General features: G+C 34.2%; 2 protein-coding genes across 2 annotated transcripts; both read right to left on the reverse strand.

Annotated features, from left to right (window-relative positions):
- Nucleotides 247–3,815, reverse strand: LOC109721767. Its single transcript, XM_020249548.1, has 2 exons — nt 3,534–3,815; nt 247–709 (listed from the first exon to the last, which is right to left on the reverse strand). The coding sequence occupies exons 1-2, from the start codon at nt 3,699–3,701 to the stop codon at nt 437–439; spliced, it is 441 nt and encodes a 146-aa protein (XP_020105137.1). The 5' UTR covers nt 3,702–3,815; the 3' UTR covers nt 247–436.
- On the reverse strand, nt 7,476–10,895 carry LOC109718207. The gene is made up of 2 exons (XM_020244299.1): nt 10,692–10,895; nt 7,476–9,169 (listed from the first exon to the last, which is right to left on the reverse strand). The coding sequence occupies exon 2, from the start codon at nt 9,032–9,034 to the stop codon at nt 7,814–7,816; it is 1,221 nt and encodes a 406-aa protein (XP_020099888.1). The 5' UTR covers nt 9,035–9,169; nt 10,692–10,895; the 3' UTR covers nt 7,476–7,813.

Consider the following 11,746-nt stretch of genomic DNA (forward strand, 5'->3'; position numbering starts at 1 on the left):
CAAATACTCTAGATCAACTCTAACGAGCCGTACGTCGATTTGAAAGTTCGAACATCGAAAACGACTTGCAAGCATGGAGGCCTCCGTTCTTTCATAAGTATACCAGCACAACTCTCTCTCTCTCTCTCTCTCTCTATATATATATATATATATATATATATATATATATATATATGTATAGCATCATGTATAATATGGTTCGCTGTTCTGTTCGCGAGGAAACTTGTATCGAGATTGATGGTTCATTTAATAATTCAGCTAAATAGAAAAGATAATCAACGTCAAGCTTCAACAATCACTGTACCCCAAAAAAAAAGGTCAAAAAAAAGAAAAAAGAATATGAAGGTTGAAGAAACTACGTATATGTGTTTCAACGTTCATGCAAGCCCATGCATGATATGCGCGCACGCATCTCAACGCAACGTGCAAACACTGTTCAAGCGACCTTTGATGAATCAGAGACGGGGAGTTGAGCATCTGCCCCCTTCTTCTCGGAGACGGCAACGTCGGCGACGGCGGCCGGCTTCTCCTTCTTGTCGTCGCTGCCGCCGGCTTTCTCCTTCGGAGGTTCCGTCGGCATCTCGGCCGGCTTCTTGTCGTCGTTGGCTTTCGCGGGCTCGACGACGACGACTTTGGTAGCTGCAGGTTCGGCGCTCTTGGCTTCTGCTGTAGCTGGTTCTTCAGGTGCTATGGTTTCCTTCACCTCCACCTGCGACATCCATTTTTTTTAAGTATTATATATTCATGTAATTTTATTATTATAATATCAAAATATTAGGTTTTGAGTACGCATTGCGTTACATTACCCCACATCAATTCAAAGTTCACGACTTAGAAGCATAGATTCGGCGACAGCGTTAAGTGTAACAAGTTAAAACACTCTTTAAATGTTAAAGGGCTAGAGCTCAAGGCAAAAGCTTTAGTTGCTGGATGATGTTGATTATTTATTATTGGTTAAAATAGATCCAACTTTTTATTCTGTGACAACAGATTGAGTTTGGTGAATTCAATAAATTAAATAGGGTTGCGGTCTATAATAAATCTAACGATAAAGGACCCAACAATTGACCTAACGTTTAGATAGATTGAGTTAAGTGTAAGCCCGTGAATACTGTGACCGAGTCTTTAAGTGCGATGGATACATCCTTTATATCGATATTTATTTTTAGGATAGTTGGTTAGCGTTTATATATTTCGATCCACAGATGAATAATCCTTCACATTAGACACAAACAGGTGAAAAGGAGTTACATGATTAAACAAGATGAGGAGGCTAAAACTAGAGAATCAAGCATAGGAAATGTTTGAGTAATAGGTTCGAATATCGCTCAAGATCATGCGTAGGATAAGATAAGATCCTAATTTGTGTTCTGTGCAAGACTAATATTTTTTGACATTACGGAAATGTTTAATTAGTTTGAAAGATTTGAGAGTTGGAATGAAAATTTTCATGAGCCAGTTCTATTATTGATGTTTCAATTAATTTTCATTCTGGGAAAAACGAATCCCCACAAATTGACTTCCACCGTAGAGGCGTAGAGGCGAGAGTCAACTACGACTCCCCGAGGGATTGAGAATTTTTTTTTTTTTTTTGGCACTAACAAATTAATTATAAATATAAATATAAACAATAATTAAGGTTAAATTATAGTTTTAATGTGAATTATGAATTTTTAAAATTTAATTTTCAGTTTCTTAAGTTCAAATTTAAATTCTAATATAAGCTCGATATTTGAATTTAGTTCTAGTTAATTTTGACTTTGAACTTGAATTTGAATTGCGAAGTCGAATTCGAATTCAATTTAACATCGAATTGTGAACTCAAATTTGGGTTCTATTTTTTATTATGAATTTAGATAGTGGATTTAAATTTTTTAATTAGAATTTAATCTTTTGCAAATTATTTTTATTTTGAATTCAACTGAATTTTAAATCATAGTTTATATTCAAATTGTGAAGAAAAAAATTGTATTAGATTTTTAAATTCGAAACATAATTTCAAATTTAAATTTGAATCTTAATTTTGAAGTTTAGATTTAAATTTTAAATTTTGAGTATTGAATTTAATTTTATATTTTTAATTATAAACTTATGTTTTTAATTAGTTTTATAGGCAATTGATCTCTTCTCAAGAAAACAGTAGTAATAAGTTGATTCTGATTCCGATTCCTATAATCGACTAATAAATAAAGTAAGAGATCGATTTTACCGCAATTCCTTATAATGTTTGTATATTATGATTTCTATTCCCATTTCGAACCAAACATGTCTCGAAAGTTTTATAAGTTTTTAAAGAAAATTACTTATTTCACATAAGCCTCAACCAGACAAGTTGAGCTTTCGAACTGATTTATACTCACAAACGATCCAAACCAAACCGAATTAATTCGCTTTGATTCAGTTTTGCAATTAATTTTTAAATTTTCCATTTTTGGTGAATTTATAAAAAAAATTAAGATTAAAAATTGAATTATTATGAAATCACAGACAAAAAAGTTTATTATAAACATAGATTTTAAAAAATGTGTTGATATATGATCAATATTTGAACATAAATATAAAATTGTAACAAATAGTTTAGATAAAAGGTGTAAAAAGATATTACTATTTGGTTTTCGGTTCTGTTCATTTAAAAGTTATATTCAAACCGAACAGAAACTAAAATCGAATTTTAGTAAATTTCAAAATTGAACCAAATAAGTCTAAACCGACCGTCCCTAGAGTAAGTGGCAAAGGGCTTGATGGTTGATACCCGAGACCCAAGTTCGAATCCTAGTTGATTCACATTTCTAGCTAAGTTTATTTTCAAATAAAATAAACGAAGCAGATAGCGTGCTACTTATCTCTCTCAAAAAAAAAAAAATTGAACCAAATAAGTCTTATTTGGTTTGGTTCGGTTCGGAATCAAACCATGTACACCCTCAAAGAAGTTGCATAGTGAAAGCTTCATCTGCGTTGTACATCTTATTTAAAATAACATCTTTTAACCAATCACCGACCGTCCCTAATGCAAGTGGCAAAGAGCTTGATGGTTGGTACCCGAGGTCCCAAATCCAAATCCTAGTTGATTCACATTTCTAGTTAAATTTATTTTTAAATGAAATAAATGAAATAAGCAGCGTGCTGCCGATCTCTCAAAAAAAAAAAAAAAACATTCGCTCGATAGTGCGCTCTTTACCTGAACCGAACTTGCTCAATACCCTCGTTACCGCAAAACAATCTATCCATCCTGAAAAATGTGGGCCCATGTAGCATATTCCAATGGATTTTTTTAAAATATTTGGCCCGCGAAACTAATTGGGCCTGATCCAATCCATATAGATGTAGAGCTCCCAAATTCGCGTTTGATCAAACCAACTGGAGCTTATGCAAAAATGCTAAATGAGTAGAGCTCTTTCAAAGAAATGCACAAGATATTTTTCGTTTTATGAAAATGGCTCGACGTCTCATTTCGAGTGTTGCAGCTATTAACTACAAATTCAAAGTTTTAGAGAATGGATTTATCATCATATATTTGTGTCAACTAAACTAACCTCGATTTCCCGTGACAAAAGCGTACTGAGAGACTGTTGGCTGCTCTCTGCCTCTGCCGCCGCTACCTCTTTATCCTTGTTCTCGACCGCCTCTACCTTCGCCTCCTCCTCCGCGGGGAGAGGCACCTCACTCTCTTTAGTCACCGGCTTCGTCGCGCACGCCCCCATATCTTTTTCTCTCTCTCTCTCTCTCTACCTCACGCAGAATTAGAAAATAAAGAGAGAAAATATAAACCAATTGGAATGATGAAGGGATTGATAGAGGATTTTATAAGCAGTTGTTTCTAAGGCATTGACCGTGCCCAGGTATATCTCATCTAAAATAAGGAGAGAACAATTTTAATTACACCAAATTATACTAAAAAAAGATCAAATTGAGCTGGAGAAACTTAGATTTTTTATTTTTAGAAAAAAAAGGGGAAATTATGTGTATTTTTGTGTTCATTACAAAATCCTGATAAAGAATATATGTGATTTTACATTTATACTGTTATTGGGTGAATTGTGTTATTAGTCCATAGATTTTAAGTTTTACATTTGAATTTAACTTTAAAGTCTTGAAATAATATTATTTTAGTCGTTATTTTGATTTACAATTTGATAGGGATAGGAATAGGCCCTTATCCCCCATTTATACCCAAACGCTAACTTTTTATGCGAGAATAGTAGTTCTCGGTTATCCCCAACAACGCCTCCATTTTCTATATAAAACTATCTAAAATTATTCATATTTCCGAAAACAATCCAATTTTCATTCAAACACTATTTTTCTTATCCTTATACTTAGGGATGCAAACGGATCCGGGTTGGTGGAGCTCCCGCCCCGATCCGCCCCGACGGGGGAAGTAAATGGAAGAAAATAAACGGATTCGGGGCAGGAAACGGGGCAAGTTTTACAATCCGAGACGAATTCGCGGCAGGAAACGGAAATAATTTTGACCCGCCCCGAATCCGCCCCCGAATGCCGCCCGCCGCCATGATCCCACTCCGAATCCGCCCCGAATATCATTTGTATTTTAAAAAACATTTCTAAAAAAAATAATATATTACAAAAAAGTCAAAATACAAAAAAGTTATTACTCTTATTTCTAATGTAATTGAAACATTTGAATTTTATTTGAATTGTGATTCATATTTTTAATTTTTACCATTAAATTGTTAAATAATATATAATATTATTAAAAATTATTAATTTATATTTTACAAAATATTAATAATATTATAATTTTATAAAAAATATTAGTTGGCGGGGCGGATTCGGGGCGCCGGCGGGAGGCGGGTTACGAGGCGGGGCGGATTATGGGATGTATTTTTTAACCCGTCACGGATTCGGGGCGGGAGGCGGGGCGGATTTTTGCTAGTCGGGGCGGGTCTCCCGCCCCCAGATCCGCCCCGTTTGCATCCCTACTTATACTTGTACCTATCTCTGTAATAGCTAGTTCTTGTTTATACCCGAACCAAACGGTACGGTAGATGATATTTTATTACTACACCTGATGAATCTCTATATTAATGCATCATAAATTTATTGGCCTTTAGATAAAGGGTTAATAAATTCGTAATGCATGAACATGTAGATGAACATAAATGTTCAGAGACTTAAATGTGAAATTTAAAATTTCAAAAACTAAAAATAAAATTTTACAAAAACTTTCTAATACTCTAACTTAACAAAAGTTAGGAGTCTTAATATGTCAAATTTGAAAATTCAAGCACTAAAATAAAACTAAAGTAAAAAATTTAGGAACTAGTAGAGCAATTTACCTTTTTTAAAAAAAAAAAAAATCCTTTTATTATTTTATAAGAGAGAGAAAGAGAGTTTGCTTCGTGGGACACACTACATAAATGCTCATGGCACGACTACAGTGCACATAAATATAAATAATAAATATGAAAATTTATTTAAAATAAATAAATGTATTTATTTTTTATACAATTATTGGGTTGGTTGATGAGGCATAAGATCCTGTAGATTATGCTTGTAATTGATGCATTGGTGGTGACAGCATATTTTTAGTGGAATTTTATACGCAACAAAAAACTTAGGTAAATGTGACAGCTATTACAAGTAGAATTTCATGGACAATGTGTAGACCCGACAATATCTATCCATATCCGCGAGTAAATTTGAGTAACCCACCAATTTATGAATATGGTACTAATTTTTCTTATCTTAAAAATTATGAATAAATCAGATAGATATCCATTAAATTATAGATATTTTAGGTAACCCAAGAGGTACCAAAGGATACCCTCGCATATTTTGTTAATTAAAAAATATATATTCAACTATTAAAGTGACGGTTGCAGATTAAATTTTGGTGGTTTATTTTTATAATATTGAGTCTAAAATTAGAAAATTTTAATTAATTTTGTATCACAAATATTTAAAATGATTAAAAACTTTCACATTATATAATATATGCATTTTAAGACTTTATATTATCCATTGTATATAATTGATATAGATTTTGCATTTGATAAGTATAGGAGCAAGAAATTTTTTTAAAAAAAAAAATCTTACAGATTATCGGCCCGCATACCTCCTTGCTTGCAGGCAAGTATGAGTAAAGATGTTAGCTATCCAAAAATTTATAAATAAATTTTCTTCATGCCCACATGACATGCGGATATAATTACTCACCCGTTATTTATCCAACCCGCCGGCTTACCAGGTCTAGCAATGAAAAATAATTCAAATATCAGCAGAGGAAATTATAGTTTGCATCAAATCCATTCACAAAATCTAAGTTGACCCATAGCAACAAGTTTGAAAAATAAAACTTAAGCTCTTAATAAAAGAAAATGCACAAAGTACATAAATTATTTTAAAAAAATTCTCTGGTAAAATAATTCACTTTACTTATTTATGATTAGATTTGACCAGATTCAATAAATTAAATATGAACAGAGCCTGAACTAAATATGAACAGAGCCTGAACGGAAAGTTTTTTCAACGACAGCTATTTCATTGAGCCTATTCATAACTTTGCCTACCAATCTTTTTTTAACATAAAAACTTAAATAATAATAATAATAACAATAATAATAATAATAATAAGGTAAAAAAGGTACAAATGTATAGCATTAGCTATGCATAATTGCATATGAACTGATAACATGCCATGTATACAACTCTCTTTTAATATTAAGCATCAAATATTGTGCATACCAATTTGCAGAAACACAATAAAAAGAAAAGGAATGCAAAAGTTATGCCATAAAAGAGTATCAAAAGAAGAAATAGGTGAGAGAGTTTGTTTATTTACACACAAACATATAAAGCACGCATTTGCGCGCATGCGAACAGACATAGCCACAGACATGGCACACACATTATGCGCACATGCACGCAGGTGCGAAAACAACCAAGTGTAAGGAAAGAAAGAACTGAACAAGAAGAGTGGCCATTTTCAAAACATGAGATGCCATAACTACTAGTGTGTTAGATCAATAATTTCTACCGCTTACCAGAAGGTTCTAGAACCATCTAGATATAGTAAATAACTAAATATTTCTCTCCATAACAACAAAGTAGAACAAAGACAGTCGCAATGTCAAATGCTAGACATGAGAATAAATTTACTGATTTAAATGGGAAGAGAGTAGACTGTCTAGCCATTAATTCGACAGTGAATCAGTGATCCAAATTAAAGCTTACATGAATAAATGTTATGTGCTTCAGATGTCTCCCTACTACACATAAAGTTTATTTCGACTGCTTCAGCAACATACCAATGAGTTTTCCCCCTCGCGAAAAAAAAAAGGAAGAAAGAAAGATCTAATACCTTAATCTTTGCTTTGCAGGCCTCTAAACCTACCGAAATCAACGGAAACAAAAACCTAATTGTCGGACATGCTCCAGCCCTAAGAGCTTAAAAATTTGCGATATTACTTCGACGATGCGATTAAGCTGATTAGAGACAGAAAAGACGAGGAGACTAAAACATAAGTGGCCGGAACAAGTTCGATAGGACATTCTATTTACCATGCGTCACAATGATTATAACTTGAAATCAAAATTAAGAGTAAAAAAGCTTTCTTGTGAAATATGAAACAACTTTCTTGTATCAACAACCATACTCTAAAGCCCGAACAAGTTAAACTGCAGAAGCATGCAACTGCTATCACCTACTCTATAAACATCCAACTTGCAAATTTTCTGTTTTTCATAAATAAAGTAAGGGTTTTATGTAAGAATGACTCCATGCATAACTATCGCTTACCAAAATTGATAATTCTGAGATTCCACACTTCTATCCAAATATTTCTTCAATTTCTCAATGATATAACCTCAGCTTTAGCTCCTGGTGCTTCAATACCAATTGCAACTGATCATTTTCCAGCTTCATCCTTTCATTTTCGACTCTCATCTTATCCAATTCTCTATCCTTCTTCTTACTAAACTGCTGCCACTTCATACGCTGCTCTTCAAGCTCATGCCTTTGCATCTCAACCTGCAACTTTTTCGCTTCCAGCTTCAGTGAGCGTGACCGCAAGTTCTCTTCCTGCTGCACCCAATCACCCTTGAGACCTTCATCAAGAACTTGGTTCATATCAAATGAGTTCGTCCTGTTACAATCTTGAGGCACCGAAGGATTTTTACACTCCACCCCATGTACCATCCTTTTATTAAAACTTAGCCCCCTATCATCATTATCTCCGCCTTGATTATCTTCGTCGATCTCATCTTCATTATGCTGATCTGCACTTCCTAGAGCCATTTTCAGGGACTGCAGAAGTGCGGGATCAGCTTTTAAACGAAATCGGTTTCCATTGTGGTACGAGCACATCTCTTCGTAGAACAGATGCTTCGAACTCAATATCTTTCTCACGAGATTCTTTGTCTTATCGCTAAGGTGATTCATACATTCCAAAAGAGCAGGATTCTCCACCACCCTACAAGATATCCCCCTACCAAGAATATCATTAAGCCTTTTGTACCTCTTGTTGAGATCATTAAACTTGTCTTCACACTGCTGCGGAGAAACAAAACAACCTCTTTCCGCCATTACCTTCGAAACCAGCTTCCACTTACCCTTTTTCTGCAGCATGGATAACTTTCTCTTCGACATGCTAGAGCATTCCAAGTTATAATCCTCTCCTATGTAAGAAACCACGGTTATAAGAAGCTTAACCATTTCATCGGTCCACTTCATTCTGTGCCATTTTGAAGCCTGCTTTCCATGTATGATATCATCTCCATCCTCAGTTCTGAAGCTCCCTTCATCTTCTTCGCTTGAATTTTTTACATGATCGCCATCATTGTGGACCATCATTGGAAGTGTAGGGTCGTGGTCCAACTCATTCTGCATGTGATTCGCCGACTGGGGCAAAACATCGAACATTTGGGGGGTAATTGCATAATTTTGATAAGGGGATTGATTTTGTTGCTGCTGTTGACGGGAAAGACACCCATTCAAGTACAAGTGTTGATCTTGTAGATTCGACATACTGTTAGATACTCCGGGAATCATGTTTCTGATAATATTCCCTTCCATAAATATAACGCCGTAGTAATGTAATTTCGCGATTAAATTGCCACAACTCCTTCCTACTTTCTTTCAACAACTCAAAATTTGATCATCGATTTCAAATAAGTTGAAAATGATTACCAAACTAAAACCCTCGCAAACCTAAAAGAACAAAACAAGAGTTAAACTATCAAAGGTATAACAAAATTAAGGTGCATTCTCCACCTCCTAGATTAGGGGCAAGGCATGTTTGGCCCTTATAAAGAATTTTTCAAAAAAGTGCTTTTCTTTAAGTATTATAATAAAATGCCTTTAACATATTGGAGCTTCTAATTATATTTAATGATATGGATCGTTGATTTGAACACCCTAAAATCGAAAAAGAGACTATAATACCGGAGCTCCGGTACTATAAATAGTATAGTAGCCTCATTCTATATATATATATATATATATATATAGAGAGAGAGAGAGAGAGAGAGAGAGAGAGAGAGGGAGAGAGTAGGGCTATTGTGCACAATTTCTCTTTCACCCTAACCAACTATGAAAATTGATGAATGGTTAGAAATTTAGGAGCACAAGGACTGCTGTGCTCCTAATAGCACAATAGCTCTACTATAGAGAGAGAGAGAGAGAGAGAAGAGCTAGGCTCCTATGCTTTCGAAAATACAAAGGCCTCCGTGTTTGTAAGTTGTTTCCGATGATGGAACACGCGATTCAACGATTGGTTCCATTAGACATGATCTATGCTATTCGAACTATCTAGAAACTAAATTTCATAATTTTTTAACTTCATTTGCCTAGTGAACGAATAGCCTCAAAATGAACGGCTGAAAATAAAAATCTTATAAAAAATAGTGATAAAAGACTCAAATTTCAAATCATAAGTATTGCTCTTACTATTGATGTTAAATAAAATTTTTTTATTAAAGTTTCATATAATTTGAATTGTTCTACACTGTTGAACTTAAAAACGTGCCACATCGACGGTTAAAATAGTCATTTTTGAGACCTTTTGATCACTTGATTAATGATGTCAAAAAATTATGAAATTTGAGTTCTAGATAGTTCCAATAGCGGAAATTATGCCTAACGAAGCTGATCGTCGAATCTGATGTCCTATCATCAGAAATAACTTACAAGCACGAAAATTTCTGTACTTTTGAAAGCACTCTTTCTCTCTCTCCCTCTCTCTCTCTCTATATATATACACACAAATTTCTACAATTTGGATTTTAGGCCAACCCAAATATAAAGAGACCTTTATTTTGAGAATATTAATTATTAGATTAAAATTTTAAGTTTTTAATTTTCTTTTAACTTTTCATTCTGTAATAGGGACGGTAATCTAACTTGTTGTTCACGAGTCATCTCGTATTCGGCACACGTTAATAAACAAGCTGAGCACAAGCATAATACTTTAGCTCGATATTTTAGCGCGCCAGCTCGTGTTCAGCTCATTAACGGCCCTAGTTACGAGTGAATTTGATTTACAGCCGAACCAAACATCACAGCCGAAGAACAACTTCACCATTCTCCACTTTCGGTGCGAAATAAACACTCAGAAACCGACACAACAACCCTAAATTACAAACAAACTGAGCCTATTTCAAATCCAACCACAATTAACCACAAACATTCCATTCATTGAATCAAAATCAAAAGCGAAAGCAAAATTACTCACCCAGATTCAAAAGCGCCCGTATCGAGCTCGAATTAGAAGCATTTAGGGCGAAATCGAGCTCCAAGGAAGGGATTTTTCGAGGGGATTGTGGATGAGAACACGAAGGGGGGAGCGAGAGAGAGAAAAAGAGAGGAAAAGCGCTTCCTCTCGTGGCGCTTTCTCTCTCTAAAATGAGGGGGTGTTCGATGCAGCGTAAGTATGAGTGTGCGAGGTTCCCGAGCCGGGTGCAGTGTATTTGGGACTTTTTCTCAAAACCACCCTATAACATTTTCTAATTGAATAAATAATCCTAATATTTTTTTTTTCTGACAAAACACCCTTCTTTATCCACAAAGGAGCTATGTTGAAATTTTCTCTTAAAAATGGTGAGCAATTCACCACCTTCGTAAAGACGGTTAACGCTTCACTGCCTTTCTAATTTTCACAAAGACAGTGAATCATTCACCGTTGAAGAAATCACATATAATTTTAAAAATTTGAAAATTCTAATAATCAATACTAAGAATCAAATAAAAATTCTAATAATCCACGTATAATTCTAACAATCTTTTTTTTTATTTTTCATATAATCTATGTACAATTTTAAAAATTATGACGACGTTCACCGTGTTTGGAAAAGAATTGCTACGTGGTTCCTATACGGCGGTAGATGGTTAATTTGTCAAATATAAATTTGACCGAGTTATTTCGCAAATTACAAACTTTTAGAGTGTTATTTTGTAAAAAAGTCCTGTACTTGTTGTTGTCGCCGTGGGGCCTACGCTGGACCGCCAAAAGAAACGCACCACGACAAATGTGGCGCGTGTAAATTGCTCCGAGGACCCGTTTCTTTGTACGCAAGAAATTTTTATAATTAAAAATTCGAATAATGTCTATTATTGTGGCCCTCAAAATTTTAAAAATATTTTATTATTATAAAATTTTAAATTTTTAAAAATTTTTAAAAATATTTTGTACACAAGTACAATGAGAGATTGAGTCTGAAAATTTTCTACTAGGGGTGCGCTTCTCAGACCTGAGACTCTTGAAAAATTTTGAGTTAAAAATACAAACGT

Source organism: Ananas comosus, linkage group 1 (genome assembly GCF_001540865.1).
Source record: "Ananas comosus cultivar F153 linkage group 1, ASM154086v1, whole genome shotgun sequence".
NCBI classification, from domain to species: domain Eukaryota; kingdom Viridiplantae; phylum Streptophyta; class Magnoliopsida; order Poales; family Bromeliaceae; genus Ananas; species Ananas comosus.